Genomic DNA, 25,329 nt, shown 5'->3' on the forward strand with positions numbered 1-25,329 from the left:
ATATGCACTGCGCATATCTTTATTTTACACTCAGAGCCAGCGAATACATTGTACTGTACACTATTGTGCCCCTAGCCCCGCCCAGCTCGCTTACCAACATGGCGGACTTTAGGCTCCATTGTGTACTACACTCTTTCCATGTATTTACGGTGAAATCAACAGTCTCCCAAATCAAGGCTCCTGGACCCTTATAAGATCCCAGCGTTCGTCGACCGGATAGGCTGCTGGGTACTTGAAGGATGCAGACTCCGAATTGGGACACGACTATCGATGACGTAATCACGAAGGCTAACGGGCGCAAATTTTCAAAATAATGGAAGCAAAAAAAAAATTCAAAATGGAAGGCACGACAAAGTTTTGGAGGGGAACACAACAACAACCCTCACTTGCTCCCTGAGAACCGCCTTGGTGAATATCGATGAACGGATTACTTTAGCACAAGTCTACATGCGAAAACAGGCAAAATGAGTGTTTCAATCGGCGACAGAATTGAGGTGAGTGTTTGGTGCTAGCGCAAGTTAGCATGGACTGATTGAGCTAGCGCGCGTACGTGTTCAAAACACAAGAAAATTATATACTTTTTTCTGTCTTGCTAAAGCAGCTAAGGTGGCTTTAATGTATGAATGAGGTATCGGCATTTCGCCTGTAAACATTTCCCTCGTAACTTACTGTTTAGTTTTGGAGGGGAACATTCAATAACCCTCACTAGCTCCCAGAGAACCGCCTTAGCGAATATCTATGAGCGGATTAATTTAGCATAAATCCACATGCGAAAATATACACAATGAGTGTTTCAATCGGCGGCAGAATTGAGGCGAGTTTTCGGTGCTACCGCAAGCTAGCATGTAGTGGTTAAGCTACCAGGGGTGTACTTGATGTTAGTTGTTTTTGTTGCTCCCTGTTATACTGACAGTTTCGAAACACGTAAGAAAGGTATATTTATTGCTAAAGCAGCTGTGGCCGCTTAAAGGTATAAATAAAGTATCTGAATTTAGCTTGGAAACATTTTTCTTTGTGAACACAACCTCAAGTTGGTTGCCACTTGTTCATAAGTTATTATTGTTCGTTGTCGTTGGCCACGTAAAGAAACTACTGATGCTACTACTGCACTTTTAATGCCATAATTAGTGCGTAAACAATTTTATGTGTAACATGGCTCAAAATTGTTTTATTGTTCAAAGTTGTCTGTATTGTTAGCATACTGTATTCCTAATATTAAAATACTCACCACTGATGCTAATATTCATTCAAATGAGCGTGTAAGCATTTCGTAATGTTGTATGTTTCATTTGACCATGCAATTTTGTTGATTGCCTGCCCAAAGTGGTGTTTATGGTTGCTATTTTTCTATTCATAATACAGTATGATTAACTAAAGCCCACGGTGGCCCCATAATGGGGACCAACAGTGATCTTTTTGTTGCCTTCCCTGTGCTGCTTAGAGACGGCTCAAGTGGCCTCTTTAGCGGGAAGAACACCGGGATAATGACAGGCTGTGGTTGGCCATCTGATGGCGTCAGGTGTTCTTGGCCGCTTTTGCCGTTAGCATTTGTTGTGGGCGGATTTTACCACCACAAATCGTTGCTGGCTGGATGGATCATCCTTTCAGCGTCCAGCATGTCGCAGAGTGGAGGGACCATATACCAGCAAGTTCTCAACTACTACTTCCAAAATCTCCCCTCTGACTCCCAAAGCAGCACAGATGACGAAGATAGGTTGTTTTTTAACGAGCAGATCAATATTGAGGTATTTTTTTTGTTATTGAATCAAATTGCATTTTTCCAATGTGATCAAGACAGGAGCTTTATAAAAAATTTGGTGTGTTATCTGACAAAATTGTATTGGGTTAGTGTAGAACTGCACTGTATCATACTAAGAGCTGCTTTTAATATTTTGTCCTACTCATTTATCTGTAATATGTAGGTGCAGCTCAGTAAATTAGAGTATATGGAATTTAATTCAGAATAAGAGATTGATTTAAGGCTCATGCAGTTCATTTGCTGACTGGAGCGTGAACCAGTAGTTTAAAATATTTAGCCTTTTTAAAATTTAATGGAATACCGAATTTTGTGTTAGCTATAAGATATAATACAATTATTAAGAAATACATTCTTGAAACAAACAACTTTGTGTCACCGGAATACCTCTCTAAAAACGTAAGTTAGAACAGAGCATTATTATCTTTTTACATTTTTGAGAACTGATCATCGATAACACAGGGGAACAAAAAAAAACGCCTCAAATTTAAACCTGATTCTAGATACTCAATCCACTGAAATAGAATATATAATATATATTCATTTCTTAACAGCTCTTTTTGTTGCAATAATGCACTTATCAATATCCCTCGCTGTATTTGTGTCCGACGATGCTGTGTACGGCAGGGGTGTCACAAGACCTTGTGAGATTAAAATATGGCAAGATTTCTCTTTCAGAAAAAAAAGTCTCGCTGGCACTAGGCCCATGACAATAGTCAATTAATTAATTAATCACGCAACAAATGAAAATGAACTGGATAATTTTGCCAGCCTCAATATTTTGCCATGTGCATGCGTGTCTGTTTCCCTCAGGCAGGAAGCATATTCTGTCATATAATTTGATTATCATTAAATAAATTCTAAATTTTATTAATAAAAAAGGCAGTAATAATGATTGGTGTACTGCAATCCTTGTGCCAGGTTGGTTGTAAGCATACACGTTAGGGGTAAATATTATCTCCGGTTTTGATAAGTCATAATATGCGTTATTTTTTGTTTACTTTCCATGCAGGATTTTAAAGTCCTCACCCTCCTAGGCAAAGGCTCCTTTGCATGTGTCTACCGGGCAAAATCCGTCAAGACTGGTCTGGAGGTTGCCATCAAAACGGTAAGCATTTGCTCACTCACGGTTGATGACTTTGTTCATAACACATAATTGCCGTAATGAGAACTCTGAAGTAACGGCCACACAGCTGTCCTCAGAGACTTTCGGTCTAGTCTGTGCACTCCCCATAGACCTCCTAGGCTCCCCACAAATGTCAGGGTTTCATTGTCTTTGCAGACGACAGGTTGACTATTCATCACTTTTTTCTGTTAGGTGGCAGCTGTGTCATTTCCTCCTATTCTGTCCTTTGCAGATTGACAAGAAGTCGATGCACAAAGCTGGGATGGTCCAGCGTGTGACAAATGAGGTGGAGATTCACTGCCGCTTAAAGCATCCCTCCATACTTGAGGTAACATCTCACACAAACACATGTCTTGTAAATTAGACTTGGTTTACACACTGTTAAGTCCTGCTTTGCTTTGTTTACTCAGACTTTGTGATATTTTACCCATGATTTGAGCTATACACAATAGTCGTTTTTTTTGTCTTTAAAAGCACATTTAAAAGAAAAAGTGCAATTCCAACAACTCTTTTCTAAACATGTCTGTTGGCTGTAAGTGCTAGCTTTCTGTTATTGTTGCCATGGATACATCATACAGACGTCTTCTCTTTCCTGTAATCCCTTAATTGACTGTTTAATAGGGGTACCACAAGATACCCAACGCACAAGACAAGACGATGCACGATGCACTATTTCTTTAAGATTAAATTGCACCTGCTATGTGTTTTGCAGCTGTACAACTATTTTGAAGACAGCAACTATGTGTACCTGGTGTTAGAGATGTGTCATAACGGAGAGATGGGCCGCTACCTGAAAGAGCGCAAGATGCCTTTTTCTGAGGAGGAAGGTCAGATTTTCCAATTGAAATAATCTTATTTATGTAATGCTTATTTTGTGGCAAATAACAATAGACATATCACTTTTCCCTAAAGAAGCTGATGATTGATTACCACTAGTTTTACTCCTTTTTCAGTAGTGTCCTTTGTGTTTTTTGTCACAGCGAGACACTTCATGCATCAAATAGTGAAAGGGATGCTGTACTTACACACTCACGGCATCTTGCATCGAGACCTGACCTTGTCAAACTTGTTGCTGACCAACAACATGAACATTAAGGTCGCAGACTTTGGCCTGGCCACTCAGCTCAAACTCCCCACTGAGAAGCACTTCACCATGTGTGGGACGCCCAACTACATCTCCCCCGAGGTAGCCACCCGCAGTGCTCACGGCCTCGAGTCTGATGTCTGGTCACTAGGCTGCATGTTCTACGCCTTCCTCATGGGCCGCCCCCCGTTTGACACGGACACGGTCAAGCACACACTCTCCAAAGTGGTCCTCGGGGAATATGAGATGCCCAGTCATGTTTCTCTGGAGGCCCAGGATCTGATCCATCAGCTGCTGCAGAAGAATCCCGCTCATCGGCCAAGCCTGTCTGCAGTGCTGGACCATCCGTTTATGACCCAGAGCCTGCTGGACAGGACCAAGGCCAAGGACCTGGGCCTGGTTGATGATTGCTCCATGGATAGCGGCATTGCTACCATCTCCACGGCCTGCACCTCCTCAATGTCGGGCAGCAGCGGCAGCCACCTTCAGAGGAGAACTAGGCACATCATTGGCTCAGCCCTGCCCAACCGCATGGCTGCCATCCCGAGCCTTCCACTCCAGCCCAGCAGGGCCTGTTTTGAGGACGGAGAAGAGTGGCCTCAACAGCAGCAGCAACAGCAGCATCAGCATTCACTGAATATATTTCACAATGAAGGGAGGGGCAGGGTGCTTCATGGTGGAGGAACTAGTCAGCCCCACTCCCGCTACCTACGGAGGGCCCACTCCTCAGATCGCTCCGGCTCCTCGGGACCGCTCCAAGGACCCGGTCCGGCCGAGCAAGGCAGGTGTCACTCAGAAGAGTCACTGACGGGCAAAGGAAGAGCAGTCTTCCCTTTGTCCTCCACTTCTCATCCGTTCTCAGAGCATGGGCAGATACCTTCACCTCCTGTCAAGCAGTCTGCAAAGTAAACAATCTTTCACTTCCTATTCTCAGTGAACTTGACTGGACTGTATGTGTTTAATTCTACTCTTTTTATGTCCAGTTCTGGATACGTGTTCTCCACACAGACAGCACATCCATCACAGCACATCCTTCAATATCAGGACATGGAAGGAGTTGCTAACTGGCTCAATCATGATGGTAAACTCATCTTGGTAACTGTAAACAGAGTAGACTTAGAGCTACACTGAAAGAAAAAAATGATACTTGACATTATAAACGATACTTTACATTACTACTCTGTGAATCACCACCTTATCGTAGTGAAGGGGCTCGAGTGCCTGAGAGATACGAGGCGCTAGGTTGTCCGCGGGTATATGCCCCTGGTAGGGTCTCCAAAGGCAAACAGATCCTCGCTGACAGGCTAGACAAAGAAGACACTATGCAAAACACCTCAAGGACAGACCCACTTTGCCCGGTCGTGGGACACCGGGGCCTCACCCGATCTGAATCTATGAAGTGTGATGTTACTGGACCTCTGTGCTAACCACCGTTTGTCCATAACAAACACCACTTTCGAACATAATGTCCAGAAGTGCACCTGGCACCACGACACCCTAGGCCGCAGGTCTACGATGGACATTGTAGTTATTATCAGACCTGAGTCTGGACACACGCGTGTGGGCTGAGCTGTCAACTGATCACCACCTGGCAATGAGTTGGATAAGATGGCGGGGGACGATGCCAAAGAGACTGGCAGGCTTAAACGTATAGTGCTGAGTAAATTTGGGAGAGTCACCGTTCGTCGAGTCTTCAACTCTTACCTTCGGCAGAGCTTCGCCTTTATCCCGGGGTGGATGAGGATATTGAGTCAGAATGGGCCGTATTCATTGCCTCCATTGCTGAGGCAGCCGGTCGGAGCTGTGGTCACAAGGTGGTCGGTGCCAGTCGTGATGGCAAACCCCGAACCCAGCGGTGGGCATCAGAGGTTAGGGCTGCCGTCAAGCTGAAGAAGGAGTCTTATCAAGCATGGATGGCTTGTGGGACTCCTTAAGCAGCAGACAAGTACTGGCAGGCCAAGCGGCATGCCTATCACTGTGACGGATGTATCTGAGGTAGTCAAAAACTTCTCAGTGGCAAAGCTCCAGGAGTGGACGAGTTTTGAATTCCTTAGGGCTCTGGATGTTGTGAGAATGTTTTGGTTGCACGAAAGATGCATTGTTGGCAACCTACTCTACTACCTGCCATTCGTTCCTTGTTCCAATTGCCAGCATTAAGTTGAGCCTGTTGCCGTTGAACATAAGCCTCTGCCAAGTCTGCCCTTTGTCACAGATTTTTATAATGGACTCTGTAGGAGAGAGGAACAACAATGTGGGAAGTGAGTAACAAAACATAAAATTCATAAGATATCTTTAGAAATACCAATTAACTTTGTTCTGTCGCTTGTCTTTTTTTTAATGTCAGACTGAGCTACCTGTGAGTGCTTTAAGATGTGGTAGGAGCTCACAGCAGCACCAACTGCTCGCCGAGAAGAGGGCTGTGTGCTTTCATGGTAGTTTCCAATCCGACAAGGAAACGAAAGAAAAGTATTTGCATTTATGAGATACACTGCATATTATGAGGGGGAAAATAGAATATTCCGAGGAAAAACAACTTTTAATATTACGACATTTAGGTTTTTCAGAGAAAAAAGTCTAGGATCATAAATGTCAACCTGCATTAAGTTCAGGACTATGTTGGATGTTGTCAAGTTGTCTCTTCTCGCCTTTGTAAGCTCTGACCTGAATGAAGAGATTTAAAACCAGTAGCTTTAAATTGTCCAAACACAGTGAAGAATTAAACTACAGCTCAAGAAGATCCTGAAAAATATTTCCTTTTCCCTCTCAGGCTGTGGCCTGAGGCCTGCCGACAGGAGCACTCACAGCAGCGGCGTTAGTTTCCATGGCGACAGAGGCCACTTGGAGTTGCACAGCTCGTGGACGGACAAGGCCGTAAGCCGGGCTGCCGACCCCCATCACAGCCTGCATCACCCCAACCCCTCCAGCCTGGACATGCACCAGAGAGAGAATATACCCGGAGCTCACTTCCAGCCTCCTCACTGCTCCTCGTCCTCCTCCTCATCATCACAGCTCCCCTGCGCTAAAGCCAGCGTTGACAAGGAGAAGAAGACTTTGAGAGACCTTGTCCCGCCTCTGTGTGCGTCCAGACTGAAGACCATCAGACAGAAGACTAAAAATGCAGTTGTAAGATGTTTCTACAGGCACTGTCCATTGATGAGCTCACTGTGTTTAAACCCACTTAAATGGAGAGTATGTCTGTGCAGGTCAGCATCCTGGACACAGGTGAGGTATGCATGGAGCTCTTAAAGTGCCAAAATGGACAGGAGAGGGTTAAAGAAGTCCTTCGGATTTCCTCTGATGGCTCAATGGTGAGTTCATCATTTCTCAGACGTATGCTTTACTGTTTGTTAGTTTTTTTCCGCCACATCTAAGCTATAATGTGCTGTTTCCTGCAGGTGACGATATACCAGCCCAATGACGGGAAAGGGTTTCCTGTGCTGGACTGTCCACCTGCCCCCCCGGAAGATATTCTCATTTGCAGCTATGATGACCTTCCAGGTTAGCATACCGTATACGGAACACGTGAGTGCACACAACCTCAGTGTTATTGTATTTGTACTCATCAGTGCTTGTGCTGTTAGAAAAATACTGGAAGAAGTACCAGTACGCCTCCAGATTTGTTCAGCTGGTGAAGTCCAAGACCCCCAAGGTGACCCTTTATACCAAGTACGCCAAGGTCATGTTGATGGAGAACTCCCCCAACGCTGACCTGGAGGTCTGCTTCTATGACGGTGAGCCACAGTTTAAAAAAAAAAAAAAATCTCAGCAGCATTTTCCTTCTCAAACTCTAATTGTGAATGCTTAAAGGTAAGCATTCACAATCATGCTTATTTGTGGAATTCATGCTAATGTTAATATGCATACCTGGATGGTGAGAGATTAGCATTCACAGAAACACCCCCAAAGATGATTTATTTCTTTATTTTATTTGTTTGTGTGCTGAGATACAAGCATTCACATTTATGCTGCTTTATATCCCCCAAAATATTGTATTTATCATCTATTTATTGAAGAGCAAATTTTTGTATTTGCATCCCTCGCCACTTTGTGGTTGGAATTTCATGGCTTTACTCGGTCACAGTTTTTTAAAATATATATGAATTAATAAATTTATGCTGTTTTGTGGTTGAATACTGACTATTATTAGTCAAAAATATGCATATTGAAGCAAATTTTATGTATTTTTTTTGCCTAAATTAAACATTTTCAAGCATAAAAATGGCTAAATTAACTAAAATATGAATGTAAAGCATTCAGAAGACGCATTCAAAGACGCTGTGAATGATATGCAGTATTCCACACTGGTCACTAGGTGTCAGTAATGTGAGTAATGTTTGGTAAGATACGCAAGCACAACACTTGATGCGCCGGAACAACAGGCTTTTATTGCAGGTTTGATTTCTCTCACAACAGTCACGATAATTCCTAATAAAAATACGGGCTACTGTTGCAGCCGTAACCCACGGCAAGCTAAAACGCAACTCTAAACTCACAAACTCACTTCCTGTTCGCCCGGCACTGAGCTCCCTTAGGGAGAACATTTATAATAACACACATGAGCATGAGTTTTTTTATGTCTTAAATGGCTTATTTTCTCTTATTATGTCGACTATATTGGGTAATACGAGTGTAAACCTGACTATAGGGCTGTTAGTTCATTCACACCAACATTATTTTGCATCAAAAAATGATGTGCTTTGTATCTGGAGATCGCTGTGATGTATCAGCCATGTTCTCTGTGCCGGAGTGGTCGGACAATATCGAACCCCAGTGCCGACATGCATCTCAATCAGGATGTTGAATGTGCGCCACACAGGAGCGAAGACCCACAAGACGTCTGAGCTGGTGCGAGTGGTGGAGAAGAGCGGGAAGTCGTGCACGGTGAAAGGCGAGGGGGGGCTAAGCGGTCTGAGCCCCGAGAACCGCGCCTACGTGGAGCAGTCTGACGAAGGACATAGCCTGTGTCTGTCCTTGGAGGCCGCCATCACGCTGGAGGAGGAGCGCAGCACCAAGAAGGTTCCTTTCTTCCCCATCACCATCGGAAGGTGACACAGCAGGACGAGTTAATCCTTCTCCTCCTCCTCCAGTCTGCATCAGTAATATTACATTATTGCTGCCCATTTTCTTTAGGAGGCCCGTCAACCCCGAGTCAACGTCGTCATCATCACTTCCCTCCCAGTCGACCGCTCCTCCTGATCCACTTTCACCTCCTCAACCTCCGAAGATCACTCCTTCGGTGAGTCTCTTGGTGTGTGTGTGTGTGTGGACGCTGTAATGCTCAACATTCCTAAGGTGTGCATGTGCGTGTAGATGATCTCCTACGACGGGTCCGACTTCACCTCGGCCAGCCTGAGTAAGAAAAGCTCGCCCACGCATCAGGACGTCCTGCAGAACACAGGCAAAGTGGTCAAGTCCATTTTTGTGCCCAACGTTGGCTGGGCCTCACAGGTAATGAGGACAGCTTAGCATAAGTTAGCATCAACCACTGGAGGTGATGCAAGTTGTCCTTTTTAAAAGACACATCGTTGTCTCCTCAGCTCACAAGTGGTGAAGTGTGGGTGCAGTTCAACGACGGCTCTCAGCTGGTGGTTCAGGCCGGAGTGTCCTGCATCACCTACACGTCTCCTGAGGGACGCATCACCAGGTGACAAAAATACCCCACTGTTCATCTCACCTGTGGATGACACCAATGTAGTTAGTCTACCCTAAATGCTTTAGTTGGAGCTGGGGCGTTCAAAGGAATCCGTCAATAATTGGAGAGAGGTTGTTATTTCATTAAATTTGACCAATTTGCTAATTTAACAGTAAAAATGATTTGGAGTGCATGAGAAAGTGGAAAAGAAAACATGGCTCCCTTGGACCACAGTCATTTCTTAACGCACACATTCCAGCATTAACACCACGGATGAGCGCATCGTAAACAACAGTATTGCAAGTGTCACAAACACCAAATTTAAAGTGCATGTAGCCGTAGATGTTGACCAGGTATGATACTTCATATGCAGCTACTGCCATCATGTGGAAGTCATGCAAATTACATCAGGAGGTTGCCTACAGTGTAAACACAGTATAGCGCTTTTACTCTCCACTTGCTTCGGTACATTCCGTCCAAGAGATGACTAAAAAATACTGCCCTTTGCAATATAATAATAATAATAATAATAATAATAATAATAATAATAATAATACATATTTGTAATTAATTGATGAAATACATTAGTATTAATTGGTGACTCTAAATTGTCCATAGGTATGAATGTGTGAATGAGTGTGAATGGTTGTTTGTCTATGCTGTATGTACCCTGCCTTCCGCCTATGATGAAATGAACAAAATATATCATTATGTATTATTATTATTATTATTGTGATGATTTTTTTGACTTTTTTTGTTATTGTATTTTGTTATTCATTTATTTTTTACAGTATCATATTTTCCGGACTATAAGCCACTTTGGAGTACCAGTCGCACCAACCAAAAAATGCACAATAAAGAAGGAAAAAAAAAACAACAAATCATCAGTCACACTGGACTAGAAGTCGCATTTTTGGTGGGAATTTAATTTGATAAAATCAGACACCAAGAACAGGCGTTTCATCTTGAAAGGCACGGTATAGTAATAACAATAAAATGGAGAACAACAGGCTAAATAGGCGTATGTTAACATAACAACCTGCAAAGTTATCTATATTCATCGCCTTGGCGCCTACGTGGGTGTGGAGACGTAACTGCACTGTTGACAAGCCCCTCCCGGCAGCACATTGTTCAAGCACCCATTTGTGAACTTGTTCCCCCAGCTAGCCCGCGTTTTAGCTTTTTTTTGTTTTCTTCATTGCAGTTAGAGTATTCTCTGCTTTTAGCCAGTCCCTCACACGTTTCTCGTTCACTCCAAACTTTCTTTCTGCTGCTTGATTACGGTTTTCAGCTGCATATTTCACCACTTGCAGCTTGTAATCTGCAGAATATGATTTTCTTTTCGGGGGTCTTTGTCCGTCTCGGTTGTCTTTCTAAGCCGGGTGTGGCGCTGTGAACATTCTCCACAGATGCCTAATGCCGCAGTGCCATCTTGGGGCATTGAAGTGTAACAACATATCCTGTGTAACACTGGCACACAAGCCTAGAGCGGCCTCTGGCGGTTGTCACTGTGAAAAAAACATGTATACTGTAAGTCGCTCTGGAGTACAAGTCGCAGGACCGGCCAAACCATGAAAAAAAAGCGACTTATAGTTCGTAAAATACAATAATTACTTTGCTTGTGACTACTCCAATAAGGGAAGGAAGCCTGGTATTGTATGGATGTTAGTAGTTAATTGTGGTATGTTTTGATTAGCTACATATTTGGAACAAAATATTAGAAACAGCTCATAGCTTTCTACACCACCGCAAATTACAACCCCCATACAGTAATAATAAACTCCCTTAAATACCTTGCTGACATATATTAGAGACTGCCTTATTGCTTTCCAGTTTTGAAAGGGCCCAGGATAATAGATTTTGGTACCGTTTCGAAATTTATTTTAGTCGATTTTTTTTTGCAGTGAATAATGCATGATTTGAATGACAGCTTGTGTACGTCATCTCATTTGCTTTTGCAGCTGTGTCCTATATACTTAACTCAAACATGCTTAGCAGTGTATGTGTATGTTCCGTGCAGGTACAAAGAGAACGAGAAGCTTCCAGAACACGTCAAGGAGAAGCTGCACTGTCTCTCCACCATTCTCGGACTGTTGGCCAACCCTGCGGCACGTCCTGCACGACAACCACATTAGCATTTAATAGCCTTCTTTAACCTCTTTTGTCTGCTTTTCTTGTAAATATCTGTGTTTCTCTCCTTTTTTTACATGTACAGATTATGAAAATATTTTATTTTTCTGAAGGGATCATTATTATTGTATAGCATCTTGGTTAGAAATGTTTCATGTGAACTTACTACCATTATGGAATGTGCCATTCATCAAACTGGGGGCCAATAAATGTCTGGAGAACTGCTAAACTTCTTGGACCTTCCATCCATCTTCCATACCGCTTATCCTCATTAGGGTCGCGGGTATGCTGGAGCCTATCCCAGCTGTCTTCGGGCGAGAGGCGGGGTACACCCTGGACTGGTCGCCAGCCAATCACAGGGCACTTATAGACAAACAACTATTCACACTCACATTCACACCTATGGACAATTTAGAGTCTCCAATTAACCTAACATGCATGTTTTTGGAATGTGGGAGGAAACCGGAGTACCCGGAGAAAACCCACGTACGAACTAGACACACGCAAACTCCACACAGAGACGCCCAACGGAGATTCGAACCTTCTGGCTCTCCTGTGTGGCCAACACGCTAACCACTTCTTGGAAATAAATGACAAGAAATCACACACTTCAAGCTTGTAGGCAGCAACACAACAAAACACATTTTCACTCATTTATTTCAGCCTCTGTTGGTTGACTGTTTGATTTAAAAAAAAAAAAAAAAGCTCTGTGGATTCCTTTTGAATGACAACAATGCATACCAAACAACGGCACTGTACGGTTGTAAGCTTAGGCGTATATACACGTACTGTACACGACACCCAAGGAGTAAACATTTTGGAGGTGGAAGCAGGCTGGGGTGCACAGATTCACCAGTTCGTCACGTTGAAACGTGACATTGTACACAACATAGGACACACGAGTGTCACATCGTTACGGGCGATTCCTTTCAGCCTGCTGCCAAATGGAGCTAAATCAAAGTGGATGCTGGTGAGATGGTCCCACTAATGAATGAAGAAGCAGGCTTTACAGCCCCCCTCCCCTCCCAAATAAGATTTGGCAGTTTTGCACTCATCTGTCCCTTTTAACACATTTGTTCTCCAGATTTTTTTTTCTAGTAAATATAGTTTGTTCACATGCCGACATTTATATAAAACATTTTTCTTCCAATAAAATCTCAGCAAAATAAGTCGCTCTTAGTAAACCAAAAATATATTTAAAAAAATCAAACTTCCCACACGAGGGGTGACTTTAATTCCTAATTATAATTGTATGTTGTTGAACGGATATAATACAACTTTCTGTTCATTAAAGTCACATCTATTTCATTCTAGTGAGTCTAGTTGAAGTCCATTACAGCAGCAGACAATTCCATTCAACTGCAGCTAGAGTGTTGTGTGTGGGAGGAACATCAAGTCCAGTCAATGATCATGTTAGTTTCTTAAATCGTTGGGTATTGTTAAAAAAAAAAGGAATAAATGATGGTCTTATGAACAAAAATAGAGTTGATCGGGTCAACGGGAGAGCAGTTAGTTAGCAGACAAGAAAACGACAAAAAAAATAAAAAATAAAGCGAACTGCTGAGAGTAATCTCATCATGGAATCTGCTAAGTGGGGAAACAGACGGAATGTGTCTTCCTGTTGGTCACGTGGAGGTTTTTCTTTTCAGCTGTTCAGAGTCAAAGTGATGGCACTCGCAAACAGCTTGTCTCTTCATTCAAACCAACCCCTACACTTTGTGCAGGAGGCAGTTGAACACACACGCACACACAGGGCTCAATCATACATTGCACGGCTTGTGGCATGTCTCACAAACACCTCCCCGTTGAAGAATGTGATTGCTCCCCATAACAACCTGGGCTGGATGGACCCATACTGCAGCAAATACAAATCAGGTTCACATTACAGTTAAAGTCTCATTAGACAACCAACAATACAAAAAGGCCATGAGAGAAAAGAAAGCTTTACACCCAATCACCATCATTTGCAAAAACTACAAAGGAAAAGATTCTGATTAGATATATTACCATTAACATCATAATTATTATGATTATTATTCATTGTTATTGTCATCGTTTTTCCTCATGGGGAGTCACTGGGAGGACGCCTTGGTGGCTATCGTGGACACACAGTGCTGTTGGAAGTTGGGTGACATCGGCGAGTTGCAGCCCAGTCTCTGACGCGGGCCCTTCAGTCCTGCCGCGTCCCCCTCCACGATCCACGGGCCGCCGCAGCAGCAGGCTGGTGCCGGCGTGGAGGCGGGCCCAGGGGCGCTCAAGTCGTGGGGGCTGTGACTCTGGAGGACGCCGCTGATGTGGTTGAGCAGGTCGTTGAAGAACTCGGGCACGCCCTCGTAACCTGGACGAGCAGGTAGGTGCTTTGTCACTCAATCAGCACGGTGTTTTTTTACAATTATCATATTTGTTTTAAGGCTGTAAAACCCCTCACAATACACTTTTCTCAGACAGGTATGAACATTTTCTCACATTTCTCTTGTTTAAACACCCTCAAAGTTCAAATTTCGTTTGAATTTTAATGATCAATCTACCAGGTTGGACACAATAAACTATTAAGTGGCTGACGTGTATTCACTCCTCTGACTGCGCCTCCTCCTACTCCTTGAACCGAAGATTTATTTAGCCGGTTAGCTTCGTCTTCTTCTTCTATTGTTTATTGGCGGTTAGCAAGCAGCTCACACACAGTGACCACAAGAGGAAACGGCACAAAGGAGATTGATTGACGATGGTCTACAGCCAATCAGGACGCAGAACACAATGGGTGGGTTCTCGCTCGGCCAATAAGGACTGTTGTGGCTCTATATTTAGTCGGCTATTGTCGACCGTGGGTTCCTAATGTGCTCGTACACGTAAACACAGAGGTATAGCCGCACGCGTCTTCAACATGAGTAAACAACACCCTCTACTGGTAGCAGTAGTAAATACAATAACAGACACATACAACAGAGCACTGATGGATGCTCTAATACCCCACAAGGACATACACCTTTATTTTTTTCCAGATGCTCTGCTTCCAACCTTACGTCCTCCGGCTCCCCCCGGTGGACGCACACTTGCTTAGCGAATTAAAGTGCTCATGACGCCAAATGTTCCTTAAATTGTGTATCCAAGGTTGTTTATGTAGTCTTCCTTTATGATTGTACTTTATTTATACGTGCTTCAGTGTGCGTGCTGTGCTGCTACCGCCACTTCGTTCCATCAAATCTAATGTTGCTGGGCTCATTTTCTTGGTGTTGCTTGAACCGCTACAAAACATAAACAGTAAAGAAGAAGACAGAGCATCTTCAGAGGACGTCCACTTACCAGGGAAGGCGTTGACGTCGATGACGGCATGTTGGCCCGTTTGGTTATTGATGATGACGTCGATGCCAAACAGGGACACGCCCAGCGCCTGTCGCAAGGATCTGGACACTTCCCGGATGACGTCGTCGCTTGGAGGCTGAGACACACCCTCTACGTTGTCCCTCTGAAAAGGACAAGCGCATAAACAACTTGAATGTCACTCAGAGAACAGCAGACTAAACTGCAGACAGACTGCTGCTGTATTTATTTCTTTTATTTAGGTGTCAAATAATGGCAGCTATGTTATGATACATGTTTGTGTATTACCGTAAATCTACAACATGAAGCAAAAGACAGAATACTGGCAATTAGACGAGAATATTATTAGAATGCAAGTAATTATTGTGTAGGTGAAGAGTGAAGTCGTGACAAATGTGGCAAGGGACGACCGTATTGCCTAATGGGCAAGAGTGGCATTCAAATGCTGTTTTCCAGGTCGGATATTTTAAAATTTCAGTTTTTTGGAATGCAACGACAGATCAGTATAGAAAACGCACGCATGCTTGCCACACTTGGGGACACACATGAATGGGCAAAGCGATGACATCTCTCCGATAGAATGCTGAATCACCCCTCTGCAAAGTTTTGCTGTACTTTTTGTGCAATCTTTCCAACAAAGAAACGAGCCAAACAACCTCATGCTTGGCAGAGGTAAAGTAAAGTAAAGTCTCATTGTAGCCGTTAAGGTCATACCGAGGTCAGGTCAGAGGACGACTCCGGCTTGGAGACGTTGTGGCTGTTGAAGAAAATGGCTTTCCTGTCTGAAAAGAGCACAATAAACAATAAATCCAATGCGATAATACGTTTTACTCACCCAGTTGAGCACTAGGTGGCGACAAAGCTGCTTGAAAAGAAAACCTACAGTACAGTTCAGTACAGTACTACTAATGTCATCATCCACCTGAACATGAACATCAATGTTAACCCAGGGATGTCCAAACTTTTTCCAGTGAGGACCGCATACAGAAAAAGTGATGCAGGGGCCACTTTGATACATTTGGTAAATTTGAGATGCTAAAACCAATTCAATGTAGATCAATACACACTGATTTCTTATTTTTTGGCATGTTGGTCACACTTAAATGTTTCAGATCAAACCAATTTAAATATTAGTCAATGACAACAAAACTGAACACAAAATGCACTGTTTTAAATGAAACATTTTATTATTAAGGAAGCAAAAAAAAAAAATCCAAACCTACATGGTCCTGTGTGAAGAAGTGATGTGCCCCCTAAACCTAATAACTGGTTGGGCCACCCTTAGCAGCAACAACTGCAATCAAGTGTTTGCAATAAATTGGAATGAGTCTCTTGCAGCGCACTCATCTTTGCAGAATTGTTGTCATTCAGCCACACTGGAGGGTTTTCCAGCCTTTTTTAGGTCATGCCACAGCATCTCAATAGGATTCGGGTCAGGACTTTGACTAGGCCACTCCAAAGTCTTCATTTTGTTTTGTTTCACCTATTCAGAGGTGGACTTGCTGGTGTGTTTTACATCATTGTCCTGCTGCAGAACCCAAGTTTGTTTCAGCTTGAGGTCACCAACAGATTCTCCTTCAGGATTTTTTGTCAGACAGCAGAATTCATGGTTCCATTTATCACAGCAAGTCTTCCAGGTCCTGAAGCAGCAAAACATCCCCAGACCATCACACTACCACCACCATATTTTACTGTTGGTATGATGTTCTTTATCTGAAATGCGGTGTTACTTTTACGCCAGATGTAATGGGACACACATCTTCCAAAAAGTTCAACTTTTGTCTCGTCAGACCACACAGTATTTCCCCAAATGCCTTGAAGATCATCAAGATGTTTTCTGGCAAAATTGAGACGAGCCTTAATGTTCTTTTTGTTCAGCAGTGGTTTTCGTCTTGGTCGTTTTTTCCCAGCGTCTTTCTTATGGTGGAGTCATGAACACTGACCTTAACTGAGGCAAGTGAGGCCTGCAGTTCTTTGGATGTTGTTGTGGGGTCTTTTGTGACCTCTTTGATGAGTCGACGCTGCACTCTTGGGAAATTTTTGGTTGGCCGCCCACTCTTGGGAAGGTTCACCACTGTTCCATGTTTTCACCATTTGTGGATAATGGCTCTCACTGTGGTTTGCTGGAGTCCCAAAGCTTTAGAAAGGGCTTTATATCCTTTTCAGGGCCATGTAGATTTGGATTTTTTCCTCCTTTAATAATAAGTTTAAACTAAAAACTGCATTTTGTGTTCAGTCGTGTTGTCATTGACTAATATTTAAATTAGTTTGATGATCTGAAACATTTAAGTGTGACAAAATCACACTAATCAGGAAAGGGAGCAAACACTTTTTCACACCACTGTATGCTAAGCTATCTGAACAAAACATTTTATGTGGGTGAAAAAGCGAATTAGTGTCATAAAATTAATACTTAATTCATACTAGGTTAATTTAATTTTTAGAATGTGCAAAAGACCAATAAAAAATGAGCTGCAGGCTAAAAATGGCTGCTGGGTCCCACGGTAAGGCCATTAAAAAGGCCAGTATGTTCATCTTGCTTCACTGCGTTCTTTTATAGAAAGTTCTTTTACTCACACTTACACAACATCATCCGACATGAATAGAGACAAACGCTTATCAATTCAGTAGCGAGGCGCAAGGCACTCCTGCAGAAAAAGGGTATAAAGCAAGAAATGTGGCTGCGTGCTTTGAATGGGGAAAAAGTTACACCATCTGGTGGACAAATATGAAAAAAAAATGTTATACTAGTAGTGTGAAAGCTTAAGAATGTATTATCTTAAGTTAACATAAACATTTTCAATACTTTTCAATAAGACTTTCTTTGTCGTGAGGAGCAAATGTGTGTTTTTTGTGTAGCTTTGCTATTTTAGCCCAATTTAAGGGAGAAAAGACAAAATAAAAATATCATCTGGCAACCTAAATTCAGTCATGAAATGAAAAAACTGAATGGCACAAAAATGTGAACTGAACTCACTGACTGCGAGATGTTCAGCACACTATGTGGTGGTCACATGATTGGCAGACACATACTATAGAAGACCTTTGGGGACAGGTCATCTTTTGAGGGGTTTGGCAATTAGCATTATCAGTATTATCGCTTCCAAATTGCAAAAATAAGGTTCAAGCAGCAGAGCAGGTGTAATGCTGCTCCATGTTGGCTTTATGCTTTATGTGTTACGAGCTCTATTGGACCAAACAGAACATTCCAGTCCCAGGGCACCAAAGTGTCCTCTCTGCACTGTTTGCAGGGAATGGAATGGGGCGGGGGGGGGCCTAACTGTATCCACAGTGTTTATATGCCTCTAGGTTGCTTTCAACATGTTGGACAATTTGTACCCACGGAACAAAAGTCAATTGCTCTTACAAGCCTTAAAAAGGGTGAGCAGGTCCAATCCGAGGGACTATAAAGACATTTTATGAGCTCTTTTATTGGCATCATTCAGAGTGGGACCGCCTTGCTCGCTCGCTCGCTCGCTTACCTGCGGGTCCGGCAGGGAAGTTCTTGAGCGAGGGTCTCTCCACCACCGTGTAGGAGTCGCCCACCACAAACACCTTGTAGAGTACTGCGTTGTGGTTGATAAAGCTCTGGATGACACAGGGCGGCTTTACGTCCTTTAGGTCCTCCTCGCTGAAGATAATGGCCATCTGGGGGGCAGGAGGTCAGAAAGACTGCGAATTGATTTCAGATAATGTGGACAAAACATACTGAGACTCGCTCTTACATCAATCATCAATCAGGGCTTGACTAGGTAACCTACATCTACGGCGTTGTGCTGCGATAAATTGTGCACATTTTGGAGAGGTCTTTTATTGTGGCCAGCATACAGCACACCTGTGCAATAATTGCACTGTCTAATCAGCATCTTGATATGACACATCTGTGAGGTGGCAAAAAAGCAAAAAAAGAAGTGCTCACCAACAGACTTTGACTGATTTGTGAACAATATTTGTGAGATACACGCCTTTTGTGCACGTATCACAATTCCTACTCAAGGTCATTCAAAGTGCTCTACAGAAAGGAAGGGCAACAACATTTCATAAAATCGTCGCATAAAGTTCCATAAATCAGCCCATAAAACCCAAAAAAAAAAAAAGTTTAAAAATGAAGACTGCTGATGAAATACTTTCAGGTGTCACATGCACCGTTGAATAGAAGTGTTTTCAGCTGGGATTTGAACATTGCCAAAGTCGAGGATTGTCGCACATCTTCTGGAAGATTGTTCCAGATTTTGGCAGCATAAGACTGAAACGCAGCCTCACCGCGTTTAGTCGCGACTCTGGGCCCCCGTAGGAGACCCCTCACTGAGCTTCTCAGAGCTGGAGATGGTTTATGCAGCTCTAACATGTCAGAGATGGCACAAGACCATGACAAGACTTGTACACAAGCAGAGCTGTTTTCAAATCTATTCTCTGAGCACCAGGAAGCCAGTGCAGAGACCCGAGTACTGGATTAATACGGTCATATTTCATGACGCATAGAAAAAGTTTTACATCTTTGAGTGTAGCTCAGGGGAGGGCAAACTTTTTGGACTCACGGGCCGCATTGAGTTAACAAAATTGGCCTGGGGGCCAGACTACATATTTGATAGTTGCACTCTATTTTACGCTTAATTCTAACAGTCCAGCTGGAATTATAGTGTCATACAATCTGCTACTGTATATGTATGTGTTTGTGTCCCTTTTTTCAGGAGCACTTTAAATATCACACCATATCAAAAAACAAAATGGAATTTTACTGAATAAGACACCCAGAATGTACATAATAAATAAATAATAAAGGATCTGATATACAATATGAACTATGAACGCTAAGACATTGACTACTAAAGAGTGTGAATGTCCCTCCTTTTTTTTTTAAACTTCCCAGACAGTGCAGTGGGTAGGTTATGTTTTATGGCACAATTTTTTTTTTTTGTGGGCCGCATGTGGCCCCCGGAGACGTAGTTTGCTCACTCCTGGTCTAGCTCATGAAAGACGTAAGCAAAAACAAGTGTTAGGTTTATATTTTTGTTGTTCATTCATCACTTTAGGGAAGGTCCTTTTTGTTCCCCAGTGTACTAAGTAAGGTCCATAAAGGCCTGCCTGGATGAGTTTGGTGTAAAAGAAGCAGAGAATGTGAACCAGGACTTCTCTCAGGTGCAACACCAATGCTCAGAAATGGATTCAAAGTCCCACAAACATACTGTAGCTGTTCTAGCAGCAAAGACATCCACATTTTCACTTCCTGTAGCTGTATTGACAAGGTACCTTTGTCCAAAGTTATGGTGTCATCTAGTTTGGTTGTTTGCACTGGAGTTAAGAGACAATCCAGTGGCAGGACAAGTGTTGCTGCTTTGTTAGTGCAAAGAGTGAAGAGGGCGGTGCTGTGTGACCTCTTACCTCATGGGAGTTGGTTCCATGAGCCACTCGAGTTTTGCAAACTGAGAATGAAGACAAGGCCGGGAAATACGTCAAATCATGACAACATAGTACTAGGAACATGTATTTTATTCTGTAGGGGTGTCAGTGGGCTGAAAAAAAAAAAGACTTACTGAAGGGGAATGTGAGCCCGTGTTTCCTGATCTGCTCCAGCACATCCGGGCTGCACTCGGTGTTGAGTACCATGAACGGAGGAGAGCAAATCCTCTCGTCTAAGCAAACGACAAGGAAAAGAGCAAAGAAAAACACTGTGAGCTATTAAAAGCAGTCAATTAAGTGGGGCCTGGTTCTTTCGATGTGAGACCCACCATCAGTGAGACCACTTTACTTAAGGCTGTCAAATAAAGACTATATTTAATAATAGATTACAAATTAACTCAATTATCACTCAATTACATTTATATATTTATGTGTGATCAGTTTTAAATTAAATTCAAATTCAAATCAAGCATAAACATAATACACATATAACAATATATAGTAGTACTATTATTTGTCTCTTAGTGATTGCTCTGAACTAAACAATAGGCTGGATTTACAGGTATTTAGGACAGTAGTGTAATTTTCAAACGCAGTACAGTAAGAATGGTGAAACTAAGCAATACCACACCTTTATTTGACACAATTCAATTGGACCATTTTGGACCATATTTTGTACAGTGCAGTCAGTGCAGCGCTTTATTGCGAAGGTCGGAATAATGTTGTTTGTCTTGGTGCTCTTGACAGCTGTACTTCGGGGTGTCCAAGAATGCACCCCGAGGTGGTGCTGTGGAGAATTAGATACAGCGAGCGGAGAGAGCCGCTTGCGAGTTGGAGATGTTTATATGATGTTGGAATGGCATTGCTGTTGATGTGTTATAAAAGAGCGTTAGACTCTTTGTGCCTCTGTGTGCTACACTTGCCTCCCTCCGTCCACCATCACAGCAGATAGGTGTGGCTTGGCACAATGCGCATGCATTAATTATGCAAAATGTTCTTTTTTTAAAAAATGTAATTAATTAAATTGATTAGTTGCCACTGTTAACGTGCCCTAATTTCAATTACACTAAGTCCCCAACTAACGAACACAATTGGTTCCAGACGACCGTTCTTATGTTGAATTGTTCTTAAGTAGGGGAAAAGGTAATATTACCAATGATATAGGTACTACATGTACGTGTATACATATACAGTATATGTGTATGTATGTAAATATGAGTTTGGATGCAGTAGTAATATTAAACGAGGATAATTAATGAAAAAAAAATAATAAAAGTGATATAATAATACGTAATGATAAATGTTATTCACCTTTGAAGAGGAGTGGTCGAACATACGTCGTTGGTAGTGGTGGAGGAGATATTGAAAAAAAGGACAAGTCGTCGTCGTTAGACTCTTCTAAAAGAGGTAGTGTTCTATGGGTGGTGTAGAATTAAGCAGGCCTATTAACTCTTCATAAACTTTAATCACACGCTCTGTCCGGGTTGTATAATTTAGCTTTCCATTTAGCTTTACACTGTATCTCCCCAGCGTCTAACTCTTCCTCTGTTGGTCTCATTAGCTCTAACGCTGCCTCTGTTGGTCCCATTAGCAGTGTCACAGTGCCCTCTACTGGTCAAGCATGTACAGTAGCAGTATAAATACTGATTGAAGGACTGACTACAAGGCAAAATAAAATAAAATATAGACCAGTCAGCTTGTGCTCGTATCTGCGAGTGTTCGCTAGTCGGATATTCGTAAGTTGGGGACCTAGTGTATTTGAAAATAAAATTGTATACTGGTACTGTTTTGTTGTACTTTTGAATCATCTTTATGCCTTCATTTCAAATTCACATGATTACTAGACGGAGATATGTGATGATCCACGCACACAGGAAGTTGTGACACAGAGAAAGCAGCAAGCAGGAGTCCGTGGACACATGACTTAGCTTGACGTGTGATGGCTGATCTTACGAAGCCGTAACAGGTGCAAACTCTACATGACCTAAAATGTGATGAAACCTAACCCAGACCACAAAAACTACACAGTCTGTGCGTCACATTTGTGTTGTGGCTTCTTTAATTTCCGTAATTTCCGCATGTGAAGTGAGTTCACATCAGTTCCACTCATCAATGTTTCGTTTGTGTAAACCAGTGTTCCCCAATTTTTTCAATTGAAAATGGACCCAAATTGTCCTAAAATATAAAATGCATTGCCATAACATCGACATAGAGTGTACATAAACTACAGTAAATGCTCAAATTATAGATGGGGCGTTTCTTTACCTAAACCTCAGAGAGGAAAGTGAGTTAATTGGAAGCAGGTGATTAAATGGAGGGAGGATGTTATTTTAGAAATGTTAGAACAGTTTCATTTTTTTAATAATGATTTAGAGTGCATGAGAAAGTGGAAAAGAACACGTAGTAACGAGCAAACCGCACAGCCAACATTAATACCACTGAGGAGTTCACAGTAAACAACAGTAGGGCTGCTGCTGAGCAGTCAAACAAACATTTTAAAGCGCATGCAGAGGTAAATAAAGCTGCTGGATGCTGACCACTTATGATGAAATGATTTCTACTTATGATGAAACGCCACCGCTGCTGTCTTTTGGAATTCATTTACATGTCAGGAAGTTGCTTACAGCCACAGGTGGAGATGAGACAACTGTAGATTACTTTTGTAGCCCTCACACCCGGTGAATATGAGAGACTTGTGGTAATAATTAGGAAAACAGAGGACAATGAATTTCCTACAATAAAGATTCAAATCAAACATCTGCCAAGAAATGGAGAAACTAATAAAACAGATTCCAGTAATCCCTCATTTAGCGTGGTTAACTGGTTCCAGACCCAACCACGATAAGTGAATTTCCACAAAGTAAGATTCCTTATTTATAAATCAAATATTTTCATAGGTAGAGCATAGAAAACCTGGTTATGATCTTCTAAATATGATTTTTAATGCTATTAGAGCCCTCTAGACATGAAACACCCCTACAGTCACCTTTACATTAGTATTAATCAAAATTGTAGACATAACAGAAACTAATCAATTTAAGACATAAATCAGACTTGTGTAGTGCTTGTGTATGTTAATGTGTTCCGGACGTGAGGCTGGGGGTTCAGAGTTGACTTTTAGCTTGAAATAGATTATGACCGCAACGGTAGCCCGTGTTATTATTATGATTACTAAGTTATTATAATTATTATTATTGCCTATTGTGAGATAAGTCAAACCTGCAATAAAACCCTGTTGTTCTGGCGATCAATTCTGATGCTTGTATGTCTCACCGAATATCACAGTAACATTACCGACACCGGGTGACCAGTGTAGAATACTTCATACTGCAGCATCACGTTCTTGAATGCATCTTCTGAATGCCTTAGATTTGTATTTTAACTAATTTAGCTATTTTTATGCTTGGAAATGCGTAATTTAGCTAAAAAAAAAAGTATTTGCTTAAATATGCATATTTTAAAATTAGTAATAGGCTGTCTTCAACCACAAAACAGCATGATTTATAAATTTGTATATTTTTGAAAAACCGTGAGTGAATCCGCAAAATCCGAACCGCGATTTGGTGATGGATGACTGTACATCATTTCAATCTCTAAATTTAGAAAACACTTTTAGCCTGAAAAATCAGTAGGGCGATACAGTCCAATTCCAGTCCTGTTGCCAAATAGCACGCAGAAAAATTCCCCAGTGCACCCAAATCAAAAGCATTCTTCCTCATTGCAAAGTGACATGACATTGCCGTCGATTCTGTGTCATCTTGCTAAATAACCAAGCGACACAATAGAAACACGCTGACTTTCATGAGGCGTGGGCCTCCAGTGTGGTGTGGGGGCGCTCCCTCCGACTAGTGCTGAAGTCAGGACAACATCACATCACAGCGCTGGACTGTGGCGGAGCCCCACAACAGTTGGGACAAAGAGTTGTTTGTTTTCTATTAAGCAACAAACAAATACTACAGAAAGCCGTAATCAAATCCTTTAGTCCATGAGGCAAAGACAGTTAATGTAGTATATGGCAGTGAAGTCAGATTTGTCTCTTCCCGTGTTGCCTCTACAGGCAGGAAGCCTGCAAGGTCACCGATCACTCATCTCCATCCGTCTCGTCATTGTCAGTGTGTTATTCCACCAGGACGCTAATAGCAACGTAATGTCTTTTCAGGTCAAAAATGCCCCTTTTTACACCACTGAGCTATCTTTCACTACTGCCAAACAAAAAGCATCAAAAGACATGAACGCAAAACATCACAAGCAACAATGAAAGGATTTATATTAAATAGCGCTTTTAATTGTGCGATAACGTGTTTGTTCTGGAGGACTTTGAGGGGTGAAGTAAAGGAGTTGGAGGTGCAATGGGGGGGGGAATCAATCTGGTTCTGTCTAAACACTGCACGCTCGCGTCAGACCAAGTGGAGCCGAACACAAGGTTTACAGGACTTCATGATGGCATTGTTTTGAAAGGAAGCTGTCCACTCACTATGCAGTATTTGTGTTTTTATGATAAATAAAGGAATACCTGAACATTCAAAAGGTCTACAAAGTCTAATGCGTGACACCATGAAAGAGTCCCACACTAAATTATATCAAAGCAGCTGCAGACTCATGCATGAATGGCCGTAAATGCACACCAAAAATTGTTTGCAAACCGCCAATAAAAGACAAAAGAAGAAAAGTCCAGTATGTCCTAATGGAATATATTAGTGCCATGCGGGTCATGAGAAGACACAATACTTACCCATTAGTGGACCACTGGGAGCCACAATGATTGGAGGTGAGTAACAATTGTGATGCAGAAGAGACTGATGTCCATGATCGTTATTGCTACATGTTACCAAAAATACAATGCTTTATTGATTTTACGTTGTACGCCAGTTCACTTTTATACT

The 25,329-nt window shown here is 42.3% G+C and overlaps 2 protein-coding genes across 2 annotated transcripts in view; one reads left to right on the forward strand and one right to left on the reverse strand.

Annotated features, from left to right (window-relative positions):
- Window positions 1-124: 124 nt before the first annotated feature.
- On the forward strand, window positions 125-11,965 carry plk4 (polo-like kinase 4 (Drosophila)). Its single transcript, XM_054796380.1, has 15 exons — window positions 125-494; window positions 2,769-2,864; window positions 3,115-3,210; window positions 3,595-3,709; window positions 3,863-4,871; window positions 4,950-5,047; window positions 6,734-7,089; window positions 7,170-7,274; window positions 7,362-7,464; window positions 7,548-7,697; window positions 8,783-9,011; window positions 9,097-9,202; window positions 9,277-9,414; window positions 9,504-9,610; window positions 11,619-11,965. Exons 1-15 carry the CDS (start codon window positions 465-467, stop codon window positions 11,731-11,733), a joined length of 2,853 nt encoding a protein of 950 aa, XP_054652355.1. The 5' UTR covers window positions 125-464; the 3' UTR covers window positions 11,734-11,965.
- Window positions 11,966-12,933: 968 nt separating this feature from the next.
- Window positions 12,934-25,329, reverse strand: part of itpk1b (inositol-tetrakisphosphate 1-kinase b) — a 41,917-nt gene continuing 29,521 nt past the window's right edge. Inside the window, exons 6-11 of the mRNA XM_054796381.1 lie at window positions 20,581-20,679; window positions 20,429-20,469; window positions 18,529-18,694; window positions 15,761-15,828; window positions 15,029-15,191; window positions 12,934-14,066 (exon numbers count right to left, since the gene is read on the reverse strand). Coding sequence (XP_054652356.1) covers window positions 13,801-14,066; window positions 15,029-15,191; window positions 15,761-15,828; window positions 18,529-18,694; window positions 20,429-20,469; window positions 20,581-20,679 — 803 coding nt within the window. The 3' untranslated portion in view covers window positions 12,934-13,800. The remainder of the gene's footprint in view (window positions 14,067-15,028; window positions 15,192-15,760; window positions 15,829-18,528; window positions 18,695-20,428; window positions 20,470-20,580; window positions 20,680-25,329) is intronic.

This window comes from Dunckerocampus dactyliophorus, chromosome 13 (assembly GCF_027744805.1).
Source record: "Dunckerocampus dactyliophorus isolate RoL2022-P2 chromosome 13, RoL_Ddac_1.1, whole genome shotgun sequence".
Lineage (NCBI taxonomy): Eukaryota > Metazoa > Chordata > Actinopteri > Syngnathiformes > Syngnathidae > Dunckerocampus > Dunckerocampus dactyliophorus.